General features: G+C 31.5%; 2 protein-coding genes and 1 pseudogene across 2 annotated transcripts in view; 2 read left to right on the forward strand and 1 right to left on the reverse strand.

Moving 5' to 3' along the window:
• The first annotated feature begins 7 nt into the window (after positions 1 to 7).
• On the forward strand, positions 8 to 11383 carry LOC111627290 (annotated as a pseudogene).
• Positions 11384 to 11394: 11 nt separating this feature from the next.
• LOC111627616 (gamma-tubulin complex component 4-like) lies at positions 11395 to 17150 on the reverse strand. Its single transcript, XM_023371234.1, has 5 exons — positions 17033 to 17150; positions 13664 to 13841; positions 11799 to 11933; positions 11614 to 11727; positions 11395 to 11538 (listed from the first exon to the last, which is right to left on the reverse strand). Exons 2-5 carry the CDS (start codon positions 13793 to 13795, stop codon positions 11395 to 11397), a joined length of 525 nt encoding a protein of 174 aa, XP_023227002.1. The 5' UTR covers positions 13796 to 13841; positions 17033 to 17150.
• A 2656-nt stretch (positions 17151 to 19806) lies between these two features.
• LOC111627785 (selenoprotein N-like) overlaps positions 19807 to 21664 on the forward strand; it is a 29445-nt gene continuing 27587 nt past the window's right edge. The window contains exons 1-2 of the mRNA XM_023371462.1: positions 19807 to 20438; positions 20518 to 20637. Coding sequence (XP_023227230.1) covers positions 20160 to 20438; positions 20518 to 20637 — 399 coding nt within the window. The 5' untranslated portion in view covers positions 19807 to 20159. The remainder of the gene's footprint in view (positions 20439 to 20517; positions 20638 to 21664) is intronic.

Genomic DNA, 21664 nt, shown 5'->3' on the forward strand with positions numbered 1-21664 from the left:
AGGAAGGCAGATCGGAATTAAACTTATGAAATTTTTTCAATCGACCCAGTGACGTGTCAATTACCCCCCTTTTTTTTTGCCCACAGCACTGGGCAAAAAGAACGATTACATAGGCCCTCAAACCAATCTCTTATAAGAAAATATTCTCCACAAAAAATGCCAATAATGTACAGTACACGAGACCCCTAATTCAAATTTAGTTATAAATCTACAGATAAGATAATATATGTGAATAATAAACGTTACAAGAAGACGTTTTATGGTTGTTTCCACCCATCGAAGACCCACGCTTTTCACCCCTATATCAAAGAGGGCCGTATATGATTGGATTGATGGAATAACACGTGAGCAATCCGCTAAGAAGGGAGGACTTTTTAAGGGAAATTGGCCCTATTTAAACGTTATATATGTGAGAAAACTCGAAAACTTATTATAGTTCGCTGGTCGAGGGCAAAACTCCAGATCAGTCTTCGGTGGTTTATTCACTCGGATACTGACAAGTTTCTTTTCCCTCCGTGTCATTTACCCTTTTGTTTTAATCTAAGATAAAAATAATAAGAAAAATAAATCGGATATAAACGTGGTAACAATCTGTAATATACTTCTACTTATAGCTGTATTTAGTTATTTAGATAAAGATTTATCAAGCGATTATACATTTTCAGCTTTTTGAATCTTGAGTGAAATCGTTTGAGAGCGATGTACCGAATCATTTTATTCGCTTACATTTTTTGGATCTATTTTGGTAAGTAAAAGAATTTTTCGAAATATCTATGGAGCCTAAACAAATTGTTTATAAGTTATTTATTATAAACTTGTGTGCAAATTTCTGATTTGCCTTAATTCGATTTTAGTTTATAAGGGGGGAGGGCGCTGACTTTCGTGAATTATTTGTTCTCTTGTGATTTAACTCATTATTGTTATTTTCTTGAAAAATGACAGAATTCTCATCTCAGAAAAGGAAAACTTTTTCTCCACGAAACGTAAAGAAACGAATTGGAAGTGAGGAAAATGTTACAGGTGAGAGTGAACGGTAGAATTGATTCTTTGTTATATAAGTGCCGAAAAAGAGATTATCGTTCGGGAAGGAATTAAACTTTTGTTGAAACTACAAGCCTCTTCAAATAATAAATTACAAGTTACTTTTAGAACGTTTAAATAGAATACAGGCATGGTATGAAAACATAGACACTGCTTTGATAGATCTTGACCTCGAAATTGGTAAAGAGAAAAGTAACATTATGTGGGGGCTCATCATTCCCCCAAATTTTGGTTGTTATCAGATACCTATATATATATATATATATATATATATACGTAAATTATTATGAACATTATCTATAATTTTAATTTTAATCTTTTAGATAATAATGTATTCTCTTTAAGTTAAAATTTAATTGTATTTTAAACTATATATTATGTTTTTTCGTTTTGTCTGGTTGTGCAACGAACAATTGTTAATTAACTACCAGACCCCTTTTTCAATGGTGTTAAATGACAGATGTTACTCTATCCGTGCATATAATTCTTAATAGACGAGAGAAGGACTGTTGGCCCCACCAGTGGGCGAGTGGTCTCCGTTGCCGCTCATAGCGGCGACCCAGACCCTAAACACTGGGAAGTTCGGTCGTGGGTTCGCGCCGCGATCGGACAGGCTGGCTGCTTGGAGTTTTCCGGGTTTTCTCCTTGCCAATAACGACTGAATAGGAGGCCAGTTCCCCATAAAAGTCCTCCCGGAAGGCATTATTTCCCGCGCGCGCGGATACGGCTGGCTCTTCGGTCGCATAGCGATCATAACCATATGTCTATCGGAGAAAGAGCCTATATGAGCTAAAATCTCCATATCAACATCTGAGAAGAAGAAGAAGAAAAAGGACTATTGGATGACCAATCACGCTTATCGCAAATTACTTCAACTTCCTCCGGAACAAAATCATGATTATACAGAACGAAGAATAAAATAAAAGGGAATGATGAAAATCAGAGACTTAGTGAGGGACTGAGTGAAAGAGAAAGAAGATAAAAAGGTGAGAAGAAAGGAAGAGAAAGTGAAAGAGCAAGAGAAAGCAGTGTTAAAGTCCAGATACGTAGACTGTCATGGCGGATCATGTCTGATTCCAGCAAACAGTGGGGACGCACGTTCTAACCCAGAGGTGGCCAACCTTTTGCATACCATGCGCCAATTTTTTGATAGACGAGTTCAGATGCGCAGTGGCGTACCGTGAGTGTTAGCAGCCCGGGGCGGAGAAAAATTTCGGCCACCCCTTATTTAGGTATTTCACTTTATAAGACGAAAATTCAGATTTGCCACAGAACAAGCAATGAAAAATGCGGTTGTAGTGTAGCTACCCGTATAAAATAGTTCTATATGACATCAGTGGTGTACATGAACACGAATGCATCGTGTAACGTACAAGCAAAAAAAAAAAGGTCAACAGGTCGATTGCACCGAATTGTGTAAGAAATACACTTGCGAAGACACACTGTAAAAAATTAATTTCCTATGTAGTCTTCATAATTGCAATGAAGCCAAATCTGGCAATGTTGCTCGGAACCGACTGAAGCGCCACTTGTAGTCGTCCAATGCGCCAAGTTTTGGCCACCCCTGTTCTAACCTAACCTAACCTATTCTAATAATTTGATTGGTAATAATTATGGTAATTTATTAGAATAGGTTACGTTAGGTTAGAACGTGCGTCCCCACTGTTTCCTTTCTTTTGTTTGCTGGAATCAGACATGAGTCGCCATGACAGTCTACGTATCTGGATTTTAACCGAAAGCAGAAAGAAGAGAAGGAAAAGAAGAAAATCAACGCAACATCTAGAGGAGAAGACAACTCTTTTCCTGGTTTATTGTGATTCGCGCAGTTCGGATACCCCCACCCCCGCTAGATACCCTCGTTTTACAAATAGAAATAGGCTAACTCTCTAAAACATATTTTGTACTTATTAATGCTATTAATCTAAACTAAGTTCAAAAGTCAAGTTTCGTTTTTCCATAATAAATTTTTTTCTTTTATTCGTAAATTAGTTTACTTGACTTTGCATTTATCCTCCTGAGAAGCTCATTCCTGGACTTTCGGAGGGACTCCTACTCTCGCACCTTAACTTTTTAAAGAATATAGCTTTTAATGATAAACGAGATAATGAAATTAAGGAGAATTATAGCCAATATAATGTTTTATACTCGGACAATGACGATAATGCGAAACATGTTTTCTATAACATAGAAGGTTTAAATAATTGCCTGGGAGAAGCCCATGCTACTGGGGTAACGTATGCACGTATTGTCCGAATTTAAAAAAAAAAATCCCACGTTAGATTTGGATAATTTTGCTGTCAAAATGCTCAGTGGAAACCTGGCACGTGCATAAACTACTTTTTGGAAAATATAATTAACTACGAGAAAAGGTATATTCAAAAAACGAAAGTGTCGACTTTCGCCTCTTTGACGCTTAATAACAAAACAGTATTTTGACATTTTTGGATGCTGTTTATCATCCGCACTAGATGGCATCACGTTACCTAGCTCTTCAATTTTGGCAAACAACTAACTGCTTTAGGCGTAAAAGATTATCGAGTCATAGTTAAAAAGTAATACTTTTTAAAGGAATTTTTATACTGCTAAATTTTCTAAAGGTCATTTTGTATTTATTAATGAAGATCTATTGTCGATGGGCATACATAAAGTGCTTCCAATAAGTGAGGAATGTTTCTCAGACTTTACAAAAGAAGAAAGGAAAGATTTATGCTATTTTTGCAGACTTTTTATCTGTTTTTGACACTGTTAATCGTAGTTTTATGGACTCTACTAGAAATAATTGGTATACAAATAAACAGTTTCTTGGTATTGCAATTCATATATATTCTAAAGCCACTACAAAAGTGAAATTATCATCTGAAACAACTGATTCATTTGGTGTCATGATTGTAGATTAACTATAAATGTTTCAATATAAATATATTTTACAGATTTCGGATCGTTGTGTGTTCCAAGGGATTACCGATATGGAAGTATTGTATGTGTGTGTAATTTATCCTACTGTAAACTACTTGGTCCCATTGAAATAGCAAAAGCAGGAACCGCAAAATTGTACGAAAGTACTAAAGATGGATCGAGATTTAAAACCTCGAATTTTCAATTTTCCTCGAAACCTCCTAAAAGTTTGTAACAATAAATCAACATACGAGTGATTTTGAAATACATTAGAAAAAATATATTGATATAAAATAATTGTTTACATATTTTAATTACAGACGGAAGGCTTCGACTTGAAATTTCAATCGATAGAACAAAGAGATATCAAGAGATTTTGGGATTTGGTGGAGCTTTCACAGATGCAGTCGGCATTAATATTCTCAGTCTACCCGAACAATTACAAGATCAGATATTGCGTGGTTATTACTCCTCCGACGGTAATTATAACAATTTTAAATTCAATTTATTCAAACATTTAATTAAAGAAAACAAAAATATACAGGTTTGGATTATACTTTTGGAAGAGTACCCATAGCCAGTTGTGACTTTTCTACACACGTTTATTCTTATGACGATGTACCGGGAGATGCGAATCTCACTCATTTCAATTTAACCGAAGAAGATTCGAAATTGAAGGTAGTTTTTCGTAAACTTGTGGAAAATTTAAGCAAATTTCTTTAAAAATTTTTGTTTCATTTAGATTCCACTAATCCACCGAGCTCAAAAAATGCAATCTAAGTCGATAAAATTGTTTGCCAGTCCTTGGAGTGCCCCAGGATGGATGAAAAGTTCGAGGAAGATGGGTGGTCCTGGAATACTTAAAGAAGAATATTATCAAACTTGGGCAGAATATTTTGTCAAGTAAATTTTAAATATATTAATAGTAGATTGCATTTAACTCTGTTTATTTAGTAAAAGTATATGCATAATGCGAAAGTTATATGTTATGCCTGTAGAAGAGGAGAAAAACAAATTGGATGAACCACTTAAAAACGTTCATCTGAAAATTAGAACGAAAAGAAAAGATAGAATTCTAGAGCACAAACAAAATTAAAAGAACACATACAAAAGTTTAAAAAAATACATTAAAAATAAAAGAAAAATTTTTTAAATTACTCAATAGCATGTTGCAAAAGATGTAAATGATAGCTTAGGAGCATTCGATATATGATTCTAATCATTATTATTAAAACATTGATGTAGAATGTCATGCTTATAAATTTACAAAATTTCTTTATGCTCAATAAGGTCTTAAATTTAAATAATGATACTTGCTCTCCCCAGTACTCAATAGGTACTGGGAGAGAGCGAGTATCATCATCGACTCTCTTTTTAAAGGAAGAGTATGATGTACTGTACAGTGGCAAGTCACTACTAAGTTGAGGTGGAGAGCATATATTTTAAATTACATAAATTAAAAATATGATTAAAAATTGCAGCCCAGCACTTACAATAAATAATTGCTCGTTTATAAATGAAATATACTTTCTTGCTGAACCAAGCAGAAGGCTATAAATTCTCATTTATTAAAATATTAGGCTAGTCTTGTTGTCATCTCTTATGGATTTCAAAGTACTAATTATTCTCATATTTTTGTGACCCATAAGTAGCCAGTGGATGAAGCCAATGAACACCTGTAATTAGTCACGGGTTTGTATCTGACTAACGAACTTGCCTAACGAACGTATCTAACATCTACACAGGGGCCAGATTCCTATAGAAAGTCCTCTCGGGATGCATCTACTCTTTGGCAGATCGTCCAAATGTTGTCTTGCTGTATTGGTGGGGTACAGATACACAGACGACGGCTTTTATATCATTAGTTATTTTCTGTGTAAAACTTTACTGTTTTTAAAATGTGGTTTGGTTTGGTTGGTGGGACCGAACCAAACCACATTTTTGTGCATTATTTTTGTAAAGGATTTTAAAATTTTTTTTTAAAATCTCTGCTGATTGGAAAAAAAAAACAGTAAACTTTTACACAGAAAATAATTAATAATATAAAAGCCTTTGTCTGTGTATGTGTATGCGAAGTCTTTATAACTCTTGCAATTTTTATCCAATCCAGATTTAATTTTGGATGTATTTGTTTTATGTTCTGACGGAAAGTATAGACTACTTATTTTGCGGAAATAATTAGCTATTACAATTTTGTTCTAATTTGAATTATTTTTTTTAAACAGGTTTTTGAAATCTTATGAAAATAATAATGTAAGTTTTTGGGGATTGACAGTGCAGAACGAACCCTCATTAGGCTTAATCCCCTCTATACCCATTTAATCGATGGATTTTACTCCAGTCACCGAGAGGAATTTTCCCAAAAATTATTTAGTCCTAACGCTCAGTGCCAATCAATTAGGTCCAGAAAAAATAAAAATCATCATGGATGATCAAAGACTATCTTCCTTTTTTGCTTCCTCGAGTAATTCAATAACTACGTATTCCTGTAGTAAAACTCTAGTTATATATGTAAATTACTTTTTTTGTTTCAGGGATTGAATGACAAAGAAGCGAGACTTCGTTTCTGGAATTGGATTTCATTGGTACCATTGATGGAGTATCTCCTGCCAAATCGCTAAATCTAAGTCACCAAGCTTTTCCTGAAAAATTTCTATTAGCCACCGAAGCCTGTTAGGGTTCTCTACTTGAAAAACCCAGTGTTCAGTTGGGAAGTTGGGAAAGAGCGGAAGATTACGCTTACGATATCATAGAAGTATGCCATTGAGGTCAATAACGGTGAGGATGTAACTTTTATATGAAAATTTTTTTTAATAATACCATTTCTGTTTAGGACCTACTTCATTGGATAACCGGTTGGATGGATTGGAATTTGGCTCTGAACGCTAACGGCGGTCCCAATTAATTGGGCAGAAAACTTCGTAGATTGACCTATTATTGTTAATTCAACTTCGGCAGAATTCTACCAGCAACCTATGTATTTTGCACTGGCTCACTTCAGGTACAAATTATCGAATTTATTTTCAAGGGAACTAATGTACGAATTAATGAGTGATTTAACAGTAAATTCCTTCCTCCCGGAACCATTCGCATTGATTCAAATGTGAAAGGAATGATGCTCGATCTGTTTATTGGAGCAGCAGCATTCTAACGTCTGGATAAAGCCGTAGTATTGATTCTCGTTAACCGCTTCTTGTCCACTTTTTTTAAAAAAAATTTTAATTAAGCATAAAAAAATACTTAAAACTGAAAAAAAAAATCGAAAGAAATGCGATAATTTTGGTTAAAAAGCTTCATCATTTAGTTTCCTTTGTCTCGCCTTTCTGTGAAATTTAACACCCATGAGTCATTGTTTACACATCTGTATGACCTTGAAAACAGCTGGTGTCGTATTTTCCCGGGACATTCTCAGACGTCTCGGGAGGAGAAGGGTTTAAAGTAGGGTGACTAGAAATTAAACCTATATTTTTAAAAAATTATAATTTTTATTGAGATTTCCGACCCCCCCTAATTAATTAAACATATATATACTGTAATAAAATCTATTGGAGGTCGTTTTTGACATCAGGAAGCAGCTTTAAATAACTTTACCGAAGGAAAATAGGTGCACTACAACTCTAGAACGATTAATTAATTTTGATAAAAAAAAAACTCCCATTAAAAAGCAATTAAGCCTTAATCGAGCCTTATCAAAGGCTCATTAAAATCGCGATAAAATTTTTTCGCGCGGGCAAAAAATTTTTAAAAAATTTGGACCTAAAAAACATTCCAAAAATAAAAAAAAAATTTTTTTTGGGGGGCCCAAACGCCCGTTTTTTTTTTAACGCTATAAACCTTGCTGGAGTCACACTCGAGCGTGGTTAATAGGTTTGTCTTCTAATTTAATCTTATTAATCTCATTGTATAATAGTTACTGTTATTTAAATTGTTTTAATCATTTCTTTATATTGAAAATTGAAGAAATCTCTTGAAAATTGACTACGTGTTGAGAGATGATAAATGGGGTTACATGTCAAATAGTATACCCGCTCAGGCATTTGGAGAGCTGAATGAAAAGTAAGTGTTTATTTTATTATAAATTTGGCATGTATATATAAGTGATCTGTGAGACTACACGATGATGGTTAGCAGGTAAATTTAGTTTCATTGGCAAAAATGATATTTATCAATAGTCAATGTTAAACTAAAATTACTTTTTAAAATAATTTTAATTATTTCTGGGTTAGCTTTCTTTTAAAAAAATTTTTCAACACCATGTTTGGGACACAAGGGTTGACCTTATTTCTTGAAAAATACATTGAAGATCTTTCTCACTTTAAACCTTGTCCTTTTTTAAGACTTATTAATGACACTCTAAACTGTTGGTTGATTCCCATTAACAATTTTTTCTCTCTCTTGTAGTGTTGAATTGTTATTTTCCTTTTATCTCTCTCTCTCTTTGATACCAGTAATAAAAAAGAAGGAATTTTTATGCATTTTCTTAGCACAATGTTGCCATTGAGAACATATCACACAGGAACACTTTCAGAGGAAAAAGGTTGTTTTATTGGTGTGAACGGATATGTATTTCAGGCTTAACGCTCCTCTTCAGTCCCATTATTACATATTTATCAGTAAATTGATTACAGAATGCATAGAAAAAATTAGAATGTGTGTGCAATGATTTATATAATAAAACTTAATTATCTGAGCTAGTGACAGTTAAACCAACATGACTCTTAAGAAGATATCACACAGGAACACTTTCAGAGGAAAAAGGTTCAACTACGTGTATGTGTTCTCAACGGCAACATTGTTCTAAGAAAATACATATAATAGAGAACAACAAGCAACCAATTTTTATGCAGTTTCTAAAAAATTTTCCGTTGTAGACTACTGCCGGAGTCGGAGTTTTTACCTTTCCTATCCTATAGTTGACATCCATCAAAACTACCCACAATAACTTACATAATTGTAAAAGGAATGGTCATATTTTTAATTTAAAAAATTTTCAAACAACATTAAAAACTGTTGATAATGACAAAAAAAAATACTACAATAACTTTTTATTTAAATTATTGAGGACATTTTCAAAGGAAGTCAAATACAGAAAGGATAAAAACTGGATACCAACAGTAGCTTGCCGAACACTCCATATTAACAACCCTTACAAAGAAAAAAAAATTTTTTCCAAAGAACATGCTTCTAAATTAGTAAAAAGCCATTGTCATATTTTGAGCAGACAGAAATGATTGAAAATATACCAATAACTACAGAAAATATGTAAATTAGATAAACTCATATGTACACTTGCAGCTCTACATTCTCATAAATAATATCAAACTTTTAGGATTATTTTGAAAGAAAAACATAACTTGAATTAATTTAAATGTTTGTTCATATGTAAAAGACAACACAGGAAATTTGTGATAGTTCCAAATCCTGTTAGTTCGTCCTGGCTGCAGGTATAGAGATGTACACATTAAGGAATTTGGTTAGTTTGAAGTACAGCTACTTTGAAATTCCAAGTTTCTGCCCAAATTCAATTCAACCTTACCCATGGACTATCTCTAAAATATGACTGGGTTTTGGGATTGTGATATCTGTAGGGATCTAGGCTACTACTATTTGGGCCAATTTTGAGGAATTCTGCTTTACTTTTTGTAATCTGGCAACTTGAGGTTCTCACTGGACACATGCTGTTTACTTGCAATTTAGTCCAATCATTATTCTAATGCCAGAGCTGCCTGCAGTTTATTTATATTACTATTTTCATTAATTGATAATTAATAATATTTTGTATATGTAGCCGTATTCTGTGAGCTTACTAAAACACATCAGTGGCATTTTAACATATTTCTGTACAATATGCTATCTTGGATAATTCGAAAACATGAGGATTTCCTGTGTTAAAGTGAAATTCATAAACTAAGATGTTGAGTCACTGTACTGTGTATTTGATTCGTGTGGACATACAATTACCTGGTTGTTGAGTTCAGGCTTATGAAGCCCACAAAATTCTACATCAGAGACACTCAAACCTTTTCTGTGTATCAGCCTTCCTACATAACTTTTAAAAGAACTTAAGGAAGATAAATTTTACATATTAGAGAACTGATCTCTCATGACAAATACTCAAAAGTCACATCAAATTTTTAATAGCAAACTTTAAAACATCTTAAAAATAAATATTGAGTTTCACATAATTTTATAAGGCTTAAATATACAAAAAATCATAACATAATAATAAAAACAAACATTTATAATACATTTTCTTCTTCTTCTTCTCATGGATGATCTTGTATGTTCCTGTTTATAAAAAAATTTATTCAAGGATTAAAAACGAATTATTTTTTTCCTAATTTAGATTAAAGCATTTTGTAAACAAATTTCTCCAGCACCCAGGATGCTATTTTCTTATAAAGAAAGTGTTTGTTATGTCAATTCCTTAAAGTAATATAGATAATAAGCTTCTACTTGCTTATAAGCTTTCCTGTGAAAAAATAATTTTGAAAGCAGATAGGGTTACGCACAGCTGTATTGAGATCAAGTTAGTTTACTTTTAATACAGTTCTCTTCATAAATGTGCATTAGCATGACAAAGTCACTGGGTATTATCAATAAAAACTTCCAAAGTCTCAACAGAATATTACACATTGCCTTGCTAAGAATATACATGAACACTTACTGGTCAACTTTAACTAACTCTTGATCCTTGAGCCTAAATTCAACCAGTAATGATGCAAGTTATCTGTCAATCTTAACTCACAATTATGAATTTATTCAACAGCTTATGTCTAAAAATATCAATACTAATAGAATATCTTTATTGCAGTTTTTCCAGAATAACCAAGACACATGGAGTTCCATGAGGAATAGCATCAACAAAATGCCCTTCTTGCAGGAATGAATGAGAGTGATAAAACAATAAATAAATAAGATGAATTTCTGTAAATAAAACTAATACTCCTAAACTTAAAACATTGCATTAATTTATGATAACAAAAGTTATCATAACTTTTGTTACAAAGCAAAGACTTCTACACTAAGGGCTTTGAATATGGTGTAGGATGAGAAGGGAAACAGGTTAGAGTTTCAATTAATATATAAAAATATTCATTCGATCATATTATTATCATAAAGACTGTTTTATTCCTGAGGTGTTTAAATGTCTTCATATTCAGTCCTTTTTAAAAGTTGGAGTTTACTTTTCTACAGCAAAACAATTGGTATCTCAAAGTTAATGTGAAATTAATGCTATTTAAACAAGCTTCCATAAAGCCTACTCTGTACCACGTTGTGCCATGTTTGTGAAGCCCACCAGGGGGCGATTGGATAAAACTACTGAATACCGGTAGTTGGTTTGGGTTCATGCCTCACCAATGAGCTGGCCATGTGAAATTTTCTGGGGGTTTTTCATGATATAGCACTAAATAGGGCCAGATTAAAATTATTAATAATAATCAAATTTTACAAAACTTACCCTCCTAATTGACCACCACAGCTACTGAAATATTTATTATAGTCAATTCTCAATAACAACTGAGCAAGATGGGGACTAGAATGATGGCTGTAAAAGCTTGATAAAACCCTAAAAAGAAGATGTGTTTGTCTCCGAAAATTCTGAAATAACATTTTATTAACTTAGCTTTGATATAAGATTAACATTTATATTAATTATGTCAAGCAAATACATACCAAAGCAATGCTATTTAACTGAGTCAATTCTTTTTGTCCAAATGGTGATGATTGCAGAACCAATGTACACAAAGCCAAACATTGATTTAATATTTCTTTGAGGCAAAGATACACCTTTAAATTTTTAATGATTTTCATTAGCAAATAAAATAAACACAGAAAATATACTTGTAATCTCTGCTTACTGGCTCAAGCATTAAAAAGCTTTGAGAAGTAATTGATGTTAAAAAATTTTCGTGAGCATGCTGAATTTCTTCAAAATCTTTTATTGATTTAACTTTTTCAACAAATAATGAAAACTGGCTTTCCAAAACATCAACCTATAATAATGAAAAACATTAAATTTAGACAGACTTAATGTGAACGATTAGCATTTTTGGAATATAGTTATAGGGTGTGTATTTTGATTTTCAAATTATTGTTAATAAATAATTCAGGAATGCAACTTAAAAATAAAAAATTATTCTCTCATTAGTCATCACATTATTTGTCAAGATGGACGAGCTTAGTGGCTTCAACTAATCATACAGCAATATTTTAGAAATAAGGCCCATAGTATTGGTTTTCTTGATATTATTATTATTAAGGCATTCTAGAGAAAGCAGATTAGGCAGCATGAAAATAATGGTAGACAGGAAGTTTTTATTACTAGTAAAGCTATGGCCATTTTGTCCATGCCATATGCTAGGCAAATTGGGTAATATATATATATGGATAGGAAGATAGGCCAATCTTTATCAAATCTGGTGTTTATGCTCTGAGTCTAATCTTTGTGACATCTGGGAATATTCATAATCAAAGGCAATCTAAAAATGAGGAGAGTTTCTATTACAATAGTTCTACCACCAGATTTCTTAGAGTAAAAATGCTCCATTATTTTTGCTGTTATCTCTAGTACAACATTAGTACAGTAATACCTCAGTTTTTGTCGATTTTTTCGTGAAAAATTTGTTTTTTCATCATTTGCAAAATTAGCAGTGTGATCTCACCACTAGTTTTGTGAAAACAAAGGGCAACCCATGCATTTTTCTCATTGTATGAGCATTACCCATGTTAAATGTTCATTTATTCTTTACATTAATATAAAATGAATATAAAAGACTAATTTCTTGTTATTTTTTGGTATGTATTTTAGAGTGTCTGGAATGAATTAATTGGATTTATATTGATTCATATAAAAATAATTATCTCAATTTTCATCAGTTTTGGATTTTGCCAATTGTTTTCGGATGGATTAGCAACAAAAACCGAGGTATCACTGTATTTTTTGTATACAATGAAAAATACAGCAATATCTTGGGTTGTTCTTTTCGTCCTGTGGGCACTAAATGGGCTTGCTAAAAGAGGCCCTCTATGGGTTTGACCAGGTCCACAATGGGGCAGCTGGGTGTGACATATCCAGTCGAACCACCCCCGAAAAGTTCCTGGGGATTTTTTTTTAACTTGCCCGGATTCAATCCTGGGTCCCCAGAACAGTAAGCTGCTACCTTGACTGCTCAGCCATTTGGCCATCAAATTTACACAATGGGTTTGGGACAGAAATATGATGGTATTCTGGAATAAATCAAGTCTTAATAAATAATGTCAAAACAGCTTTCCTCTTAGGATTTTGGAGCAAATTTACATTTATTGCTTATCCAAATACATCAGCATGATTAACAGTCAAGATTCAATGTCCACGACAGCTGAAGCCAATTCTAGATAACATAGTTTTATGAAATTCATATTATCTAATTCCTCTATTAACTTGCCAACAAAATAGTAGTTGGCTTTATTTTAGTTTACATTTATTATATGTTTATGTTTTACTTACATGAATAAAAATATGTATAAAATATATATATATATAATTTATGTATATTTAACAATTTTATGTTTGTCTGTTCTGAGAAAAATGTATAAATATGTTATATTTCATACTTGTGTTTTGTTTTAAATTTATGTTCTTAAAACTTGTAACATAGATAATCTGATTTTTATCTTCAACATTAAATATGTTATAATACTTCTCAAGAGTTATAAACATTCATTTATAATTTTAAATAACTACCTGTAAATAGTATTGCAAGTTGTCAACCAAAAAAGACATATGAGTACGTAATTGCCAAAGAGGAACAGAAATAGATTCTCTACCAAGTCCTTTCTTATCCATCTGGAAAGCCCAACATTGATGCAATTCCATCTGTACATGTCTTACAGACAAAAGAAATCTGAAGATAACATTATATCTAAAAATAAAATGGATTTTTATTTTATATTTGACTTTATATTTTAAATAAAAATTAATATAAATTAACTCGAATACTGAACACTGAAGTATAATTTTACATAAAAATTTATTAGAAAACTTATATGAACTCAAATTTGATTATTTTTTAAATTTGATATGGAGAGTTCCTGAATTATACAGTAATTCACTCTATGTAAAGCTGTGCCAATATCCATTGAAAATAAGTGGTGTTTGAAATATTTTATAGATAATTACAAACTTGTACTAAATTTAAAAGTGCAGGAATTAATAAAATTGATAAATTTTCTATAGACTATTGCAAAATTTCTCTCCCATAATAGCAGCATTTTGGAAATAAAAAATTATATCACTGGAATATTTATTACATTATACAGCATGTCCTGATAAAATCAGCCCTATTCACTAATTGAGTAAATTATTGTAATCTTCATTTTGGAAAGAAGGGACAAGGTAAAACAAAATAAAATTAGAAAACCTAACATAACCTTTGTGAATAAAAAGCTTTATCATTTGAGATTTCCTGGTTTTACATTGAACACCGTGTATATAGCAATGGAGATAATTTAATTACAGATAGATGGCAACTTAAATATAATTGCTGAATATTAAAAATTTAACACAAAATTATTATTAAGCTGATTACAATATTCAAAAATAAAAAGTATTTTATTTTTGAACATTGTAATCTAAATTCATCACAACATATAATTATCAGTGATGTAACGAATATTCGATTACTATTCGGTATTCGGCCTATTTTTCGCTATTCGGCCGAATACCGAATACTTAAAAACAGGAGTAAGAAATAACAAAAAAACAGTAAATTAATCATTTTGGTATTTAGATTTAATGTTATCAGGTTAGTGTTGTTCGTTTATATTTATTTATAACTTATAACATGCACAAAATAAAAAAGAACTTAATATTAGTCACTTGTATTCACAATTTATAATTACAAAGATCAGCACACGTACACACCTATTCGTTCGAGAATCGTCGCACATCTGAGGGTCTGACCCTGCCTATCCTTCTTTTTAAGCGCTCGTCTTTGTTCTTCCCTTTCTCTTTCCTCTATCGCTCTAGTCCATGTATGCCTATGCATACACCATAATACACCCTCACGATACTTTCGATTTGCAACTTTTCCGTTGTCGATTTTCCATTTTACAATTACGTGCCTTGTGATAATGGAGAAAAGAGACAGATAAGACATCGGTATAAGTCACAGTTATGATTTCACAGATTTGAAACAGCTTGGTAGCCCAAACGACCCCAGGCTTTCGGCCGTGCACGCTAAGTGACTTTCATTACAAGCATTTAGCTTTCCGAAGTCTATGACAACAATTGTTTGGCATTTACAGCTGCAAATTTCGCGCCAATAAGCTGCCTTGACTTGTTCTAGGCAGTTTATTGAGTTGATAACATAATCGACTTGTTCGATTATGTTATCAACTCAATAAATTGCCTAGAACTTCGATTATGTTATCAACTCAATTTCATATTTATTTTCACTTTGCAGTCCTTCTCTGTTCTTCCGTTATTTACACGTGTAGGTCATTTCATTGTTATCCACATTTAATATCATCACTTATCACATACTGCCATGACGCTCTTGTCTGAACTGTCAAGAATTAACGCGATTGGCGAAGCGTAGTGACAGTGGGCCAATAGAGAGCAGGGTCTTTGCCATAATGTGGTTTGCGCACCAATTTTCGTACGTGCATTAATCAAGCCGAATAGTTTGACCGAATATTCGGCTATTCGGCCACGCTCCTGGCCGAATATTTGGTATTCGGCCTGAGGCCGAATATACTATTCGTTACAACACTAATAATTATTAATGTCAAATTCATTAATCATAAAAACTGGAGTTTGGTTTAATATATTTCTCATTAACAGCTAATAAATAGATTTTAATTTTTAAAAACATTTCAAAAATTTACGTTTTATTTTTAGTGTGTATTAAATAAACATAATACTTTTCAGGCTCTGTTATATGTAATGGAGGGAAAGTATGGCAATCAGTCAAAAGATGACCCCCCGAGATTTTTACATTTTTGGACTCAGAACCTTGAAATGTCAAGAAATGCAAAAAAATTTGGGAGTACAGTAGAGCCTCGATTATCCGACCCCCAATTAACCGACACCTCGGTTAACTGACTGTCCTAGTCGGCAAATTTCAAATGTCCGCTAGTGATGTGGCACTACTATATTTGGCTATGTCTTGGCTACTTTAATATTATTTTTACGTGTTTTAGCTGGCAACACTCATTCGACCATGAAAGGGAGCCAGTATTTAAACGAGGCTTAATTTTCTAACTTTTAACGATACAATAGCGACGATTATTATTTTAAAAAATTTTTGTTAGGCTTAACGTTGATGAAAATTCAACGCGAAGTAGGTTAATAGTGATATACTAATTACATGGGATATAATAATATACTACACTAATAATGGATTTTTTCATACTTTTTGGTTATCCGACTTTTCAATTATCCGACCAACCCCAGTCCCCAATTGAGTCGGATAATCGAGGCTCTACTGTATGTATGGATATGTGTGTGTATGCGGGGGACACAATTTTGTTTGCCCTCTTTGAAGCTTAATAACTCTCATGCTTTTTGTCAAAAATTTCTGAAATTTTGCATTGAGGTTTGCGTATTGGCAGATTGATGCTATTAAATTTTGGTGGTAAAAGTTGATGAGGTGGAAAGAAAAAGGGGGTCGTATGCCCTATCTTGAGCTTTTTGCCATTTATAATAATTAAAAATATATTTTATTAAAAGAACTTTTTATAACAGTTGGTGCCACACACACACACAGTTTTAAATGTTGCCAGGAAAGTTAAACAACTCATTGCTGGATTTTTTAACATTGTTATTTTTCACATGCATTCAATTTCATAAGTTTTTACTATCATTTAATATATAGCTTAAATCATTTCTGAACTTTTGTTTCTGTAGAAGTTATACTTAACATTTCATAATTCCTTTTAGGTTGAATAAATAAAAATAATATTAGAGATATCATTTTTATATTCAGAATAACATTACTATTGTAAATTTGACTTGAAGTCCTGGATAGAGCATTTGTGTAGAGATTAAAGTATAAACTTACTAAAAATTTCTACAATGATATAAATGATTTCAATATTAAATTTATCATACCTATCTAGAATTGATGGTGTAAGAAGAATATGCAAAGGCCAAGGAACTTCATATATTAGTCCAATACATGACCAACCAGTTTCTTGTTTAACTTTAAACAGTTCTTTTACTCCTTCAGTTTGTGCTACAAAATTATTTATTATTTTAATTTCAAGCAATGTCGAAATAAAATATACTTCAAAAAGCATAAATATATTGAAATTACTATAAATCTTATTTAAAATGTTTAAAAATTTTGTTACATTTTAAATTTCATATAGAAGTATATTAATTAAAATCATTAACTCACAAAAATCATTGTAATATAAATCTTAAGTATTACTTAATTAGCTTTATATCATTACGATTACACAATTGTTTATTTGTACAATTACAAAGGAATAATTTCTTACTTAAATAAATTTTAAATATAATATAATAAAAAAAACAGATTAAATGAATTTGTTAAAAATGTATAAACAAGCAAATTTAATATTTACTCTACATACAGAGTCTTCTAAAAAAATGTTACCATGTTAATTATTATCTGAGAAGTATGCATTGTACACCAATCAATTGTGTCACTTAGTTTCACCTACCATCTGCATTCAAACATCTTTTTGTCTACAGCTCTCTAGGAAGTGCCATAAACAAAAATAGTAATTCTGCAACAGAGAAGACATTTGTGTTCTGCATTACACAAACTTAGAATCAGTAGTCAGCACTGTGCAACAATGTTCGCCATACATGATGGATCACTTTGAAATCGTCTGCAAAACTCATGTTGCATAAAGATGACATACTGACTTTGCAAACTGCAGAACATTCTGTTGTGAAGTTGCCATTTCTTTTATGGCAACAGACAAAAGACATTTTTATGCAGATGGTAGAAGAAACTTGGACATTTATTCTATTGATGGATGTACATCGAAAATTTCTCAGTTAATAATTAACATAATTACAGCAATTTAAAATGGCAGTATTCTTTTTGGAAGACCATGTAAAATTTATATAAATAAAATGTTTGAATTTTTNACCCAAGTCTCCCTAGTCGCTAACTGTAACTGATTTAGAACCGGCATGCACTGCAAATTATTCTTCATAGCAAAATGATATACTCATGCGTCAGGAACTTCTGTTAGAACAAACCTTATCTGCCGTCAGGGTCAGCGATTTTAAAAAGGTAGCAACACTAGCACGGAATTTTTCATTACTTATTCTGTGACTAAACTAAATTTTAGTCTTAAATTGAGATACCTAAATAAGGGGGCGGCGAAATTTTCCTCCGCCCCGGGCGGCTGACACCCACGCTACGCCACTGGGCCTAAATACGCTTAACTAGTTTGACCTAGGCCGAACTGATTTAGAATTATTATTCAAGTATATTAATGGTTAAAATAAAATTAAAAGGCAATCAATTAGATTAACAATATGTATTGAAACATAATCTACTTAATTATAAAAAACGGTATTGATTAGAAGTGACACAACACTTGTACAAAACTATAAAATAAAAATAAGCTAATCAATACTTATCAGTTTGTATTTTTTTATTAAGCCATGCACTTTTAAAGGTTAAAGCCATGCACTCTTAAAATTTTCGAAAATATTTTCAAAAATTCAAACGAAATAATAAAAATAATTTTTAGAGTCAAACTAAAATTAAAAATGAACTTGTTTGTGTTTCTTAGTGTAACATATAAAATATTTAATCTTTTATTTATTTTTACAGGGTGTACTGTCGCTGCATTTTGATTACACAAAATAATTTTTTTTTTTTTTTTGCACTGGCACTTATTGTAGCACGGTTTTTGGTACAGGTGCATCTCATAAAACCTTGTCCTGTTCCAACTGAATGTTTGGTAGTTGCAGTCCTTAGTGAGATTTGAACGTCTTGATTAACATCACTTTCTTGTAGAAATTTTTTAGTACAATGGTCGAATTCAGTTCTGTAATAAACAAATATTTTATTTTGACAAAATTACATAACATACATATACTTTTTAGACCAAACAAAACGGCGTTTAACATTGCGCTATTTTTCTTCGCGATGTTATTGATGCAGCTCATAGAGCTGTCGGACACGGCGGACGTGACAGATTAACCCTCCATTACAAATCTAAGTACAGCGTAGAATGTTGATAAAGCATGATAATGTGAAAAATGTATCTGTAATCTCTATGTACAATTTAGTCTCTACGGGGTGAAACCACAATGAGATCTCGCACCACCTCAAAATCTTCCTGGGACAGCCTCTGGTTCGGCCCGTGAAAAAAGTTTTCTTTCCAATTCGGCTCGGGGGCAAAAACTGTTGGCCACCCCTGACCTATATGGTGGAGCTAAAATTACATAAATTAAATCAGATAATAATATATTTTTAATGTAATTGTAAATGAAAGGACATAAAAGTTATTTAAATATTTAGTGATATAATCGCATGACTAAGCCTGAAAAATAATAAATGGCATAATAAGGCATTATTTTTGTATTGGTAGCAAGTTTCCGAGTAAATGAAAAGAAAACAAATTGGCTTTTCCAATATAAAATTTTAAAATTTCTATCTTGAAATTTAACTTCGTAGATTGATATTATTAATAATTGATTAAAAATAATAATAATGAAAATTTGCAATTACAAAACTATTCACCTTGATTACGCATTAGTGCTTTTGACCTTAATCATGACCGATTTTTACTTAGAAGTAAGAATTATCGATTTATTTATCCATGTAAATAAAATAAAATATTACATTATAGCAATTCTAACTTTAAAAAATAATACTTTATAGAAATCCGAATTTGTAAAAAAAGAAGATGGCGCTTTACATCGAGAGAATTTCGTTGACATATGAACATGTGAATTTCCGACCAGTTGACAACTTCTGATGAAATCTTTTATTAAATTGCAAAGGCAAGCTAATATGAAGTGTGGATAAAAGAGGACAGAAGAAAGCTGTATATCGCATGAGTAAACGTCACGTAAATAAATAAGTGTGATTTCCAAGCAACAAGTGATATTGACAGCAGAATTCAGATTTGATAATGTAATAACTTTCACTATTGATTATGTATTAAAAATTGAGCTGTGCAACTTCCTGTTTACACGAAGAAACTGCAGAATTAGTTTGCTCACATGGAAAGCTTGAGAAATGGAATCGGAAAATCGCAAAACAATTAAAAGCCAGTTAACCAGATTTAAAAAATGGATTTTATTCATATTTATAGTAGTAATTTTTATAGTGTTTATAACTTGGGAAAATGACAAGTTTAAAGGAGAGTTTGCAACTGATATTGATCTGAAAGAAATATTTTCTAAATTGGATATCGATAATGATAGATGTCTGAGTTTTACGGAATTTTTAAACATTATCAAATATGATTTAACACCACTTAAAATATATTCACAGAGTACGAGTTCTAATTACATTGTACGTGAAACATTTTATATATATAATTAAATGTAAATAAGTAGTCAAAGTCAATTTTTATGCTATACTTATTTTACAGATTCAAGAGGCTCCAGAAATTGTTATTAATCCTGAAGATGAAGTAATCACGATTGAATCGAAATTTCAACCATTAAGTATTGAGTCCTTGTCTAAAGAAATAACACCGGATATATTGCGGGTATGATTTTATAACAAATTTTTAAAATCATGACTAGATATACTGGATTTCTGGGGACTTTCCCATTTTTTCTTGTTAGAACTGATTGTAGAATCAATTTTTGAATAGAACAATCAAGTATCAATTTGAATAGAAGAGTTTTATTAACAATTTTAATTTAATATCAACAATTTATAGATTATTTATTTTTTAAAATTTATTTATTTATTGCAGTTCAATCAGTTCAATCACTGATCTGAAATGTGTCCATGGTTGGATTGTAAATGATATGGTCTGCCTACGATAGTATGCTCTTGATAATCTGAACTAATTAACACATGAAATTAGTGGAAAGTATGGTTTAGTGGAATTATATACCACATTTCTTTGATTCTAAGGTACAACTTGAGTTTTAAATGAATTTTAAGAATTTTTTTTGAAGAGAAAAATTTATAAATAGTTTATATTGTTTTTCTAAATTGTTATATAATAAAACATCAAGAAACACATATTATTTGGCAGCTTTGCATGCTCTTCTTTATATTTAATAACCATGTTTTAATGCTGCATCATAATTTCAGAAATGATCCCTTGAAACAAGATTATAATTTTATCTTGAAGGCATTTTAACAGTAAATTTTCATTACCAGTAAAGCTTATATGAACTGATGTGAATGTTGAGTAGTATAGTTAAAAACATCTATTATTGTGAGTAATGCATCATATAGTTCACTAGTAATGATTATTGTTTGGACTGCTAATATAGGATAGAATGTTCTCAATTGTAAGACACTCCTATTTCAGATAAGTAAAAGTAGTTTAAAAAAGTACATCATAGTATCAAGAAAATATGTTTTAAAAAAAAATACAAAATGATTACAGACAAGTTAAATATATTTGCATGTAATGATAAGCAAGAAAGGTTTATTAAACTGCATAAAACTTATACTTTTGGTCTTATTTAATGACATTTATCATGTTGATGTTCCAAAAGTCAATCATTTATAAATATTAATGGAAATAGAATAGAAATATGAAAATTCCAAAC

The sequence above is a fragment of the Centruroides sculpturatus genome, unplaced genomic scaffold (assembly GCF_000671375.1).
Source record: "Centruroides sculpturatus isolate CEXI.00-Female unplaced genomic scaffold, Cexi_2.0 scaffold93, whole genome shotgun sequence".
Taxonomy (NCBI): Eukaryota; Metazoa; Arthropoda; class Arachnida; order Scorpiones; family Buthidae; genus Centruroides; species Centruroides sculpturatus.

Excerpts from the sequence above, each read along its gene's own strand:
- LOC111627616 (XM_023371234.1), bottom strand. The coding sequence starts at position 13,795 with ATGGAATTGCATCAATGTTGGGCTTTCCAGATGGATAAGAAAGGACTT. Across the intron at positions 11,728-11,798 it reads GCTTTTTAATGCTTGAGCCA|GTGTATCTTTGCCTCAAAGA; the intron begins GTAAGCAGAGAT and ends AAAAATTTAAAG. Across the intron at positions 11,539-11,613 it reads AGTTAAATAGCATTGCTTTG|AATTTTCGGAGACAAACACA; the intron begins GTATGTATTTGC and ends ATGTTATTTCAG.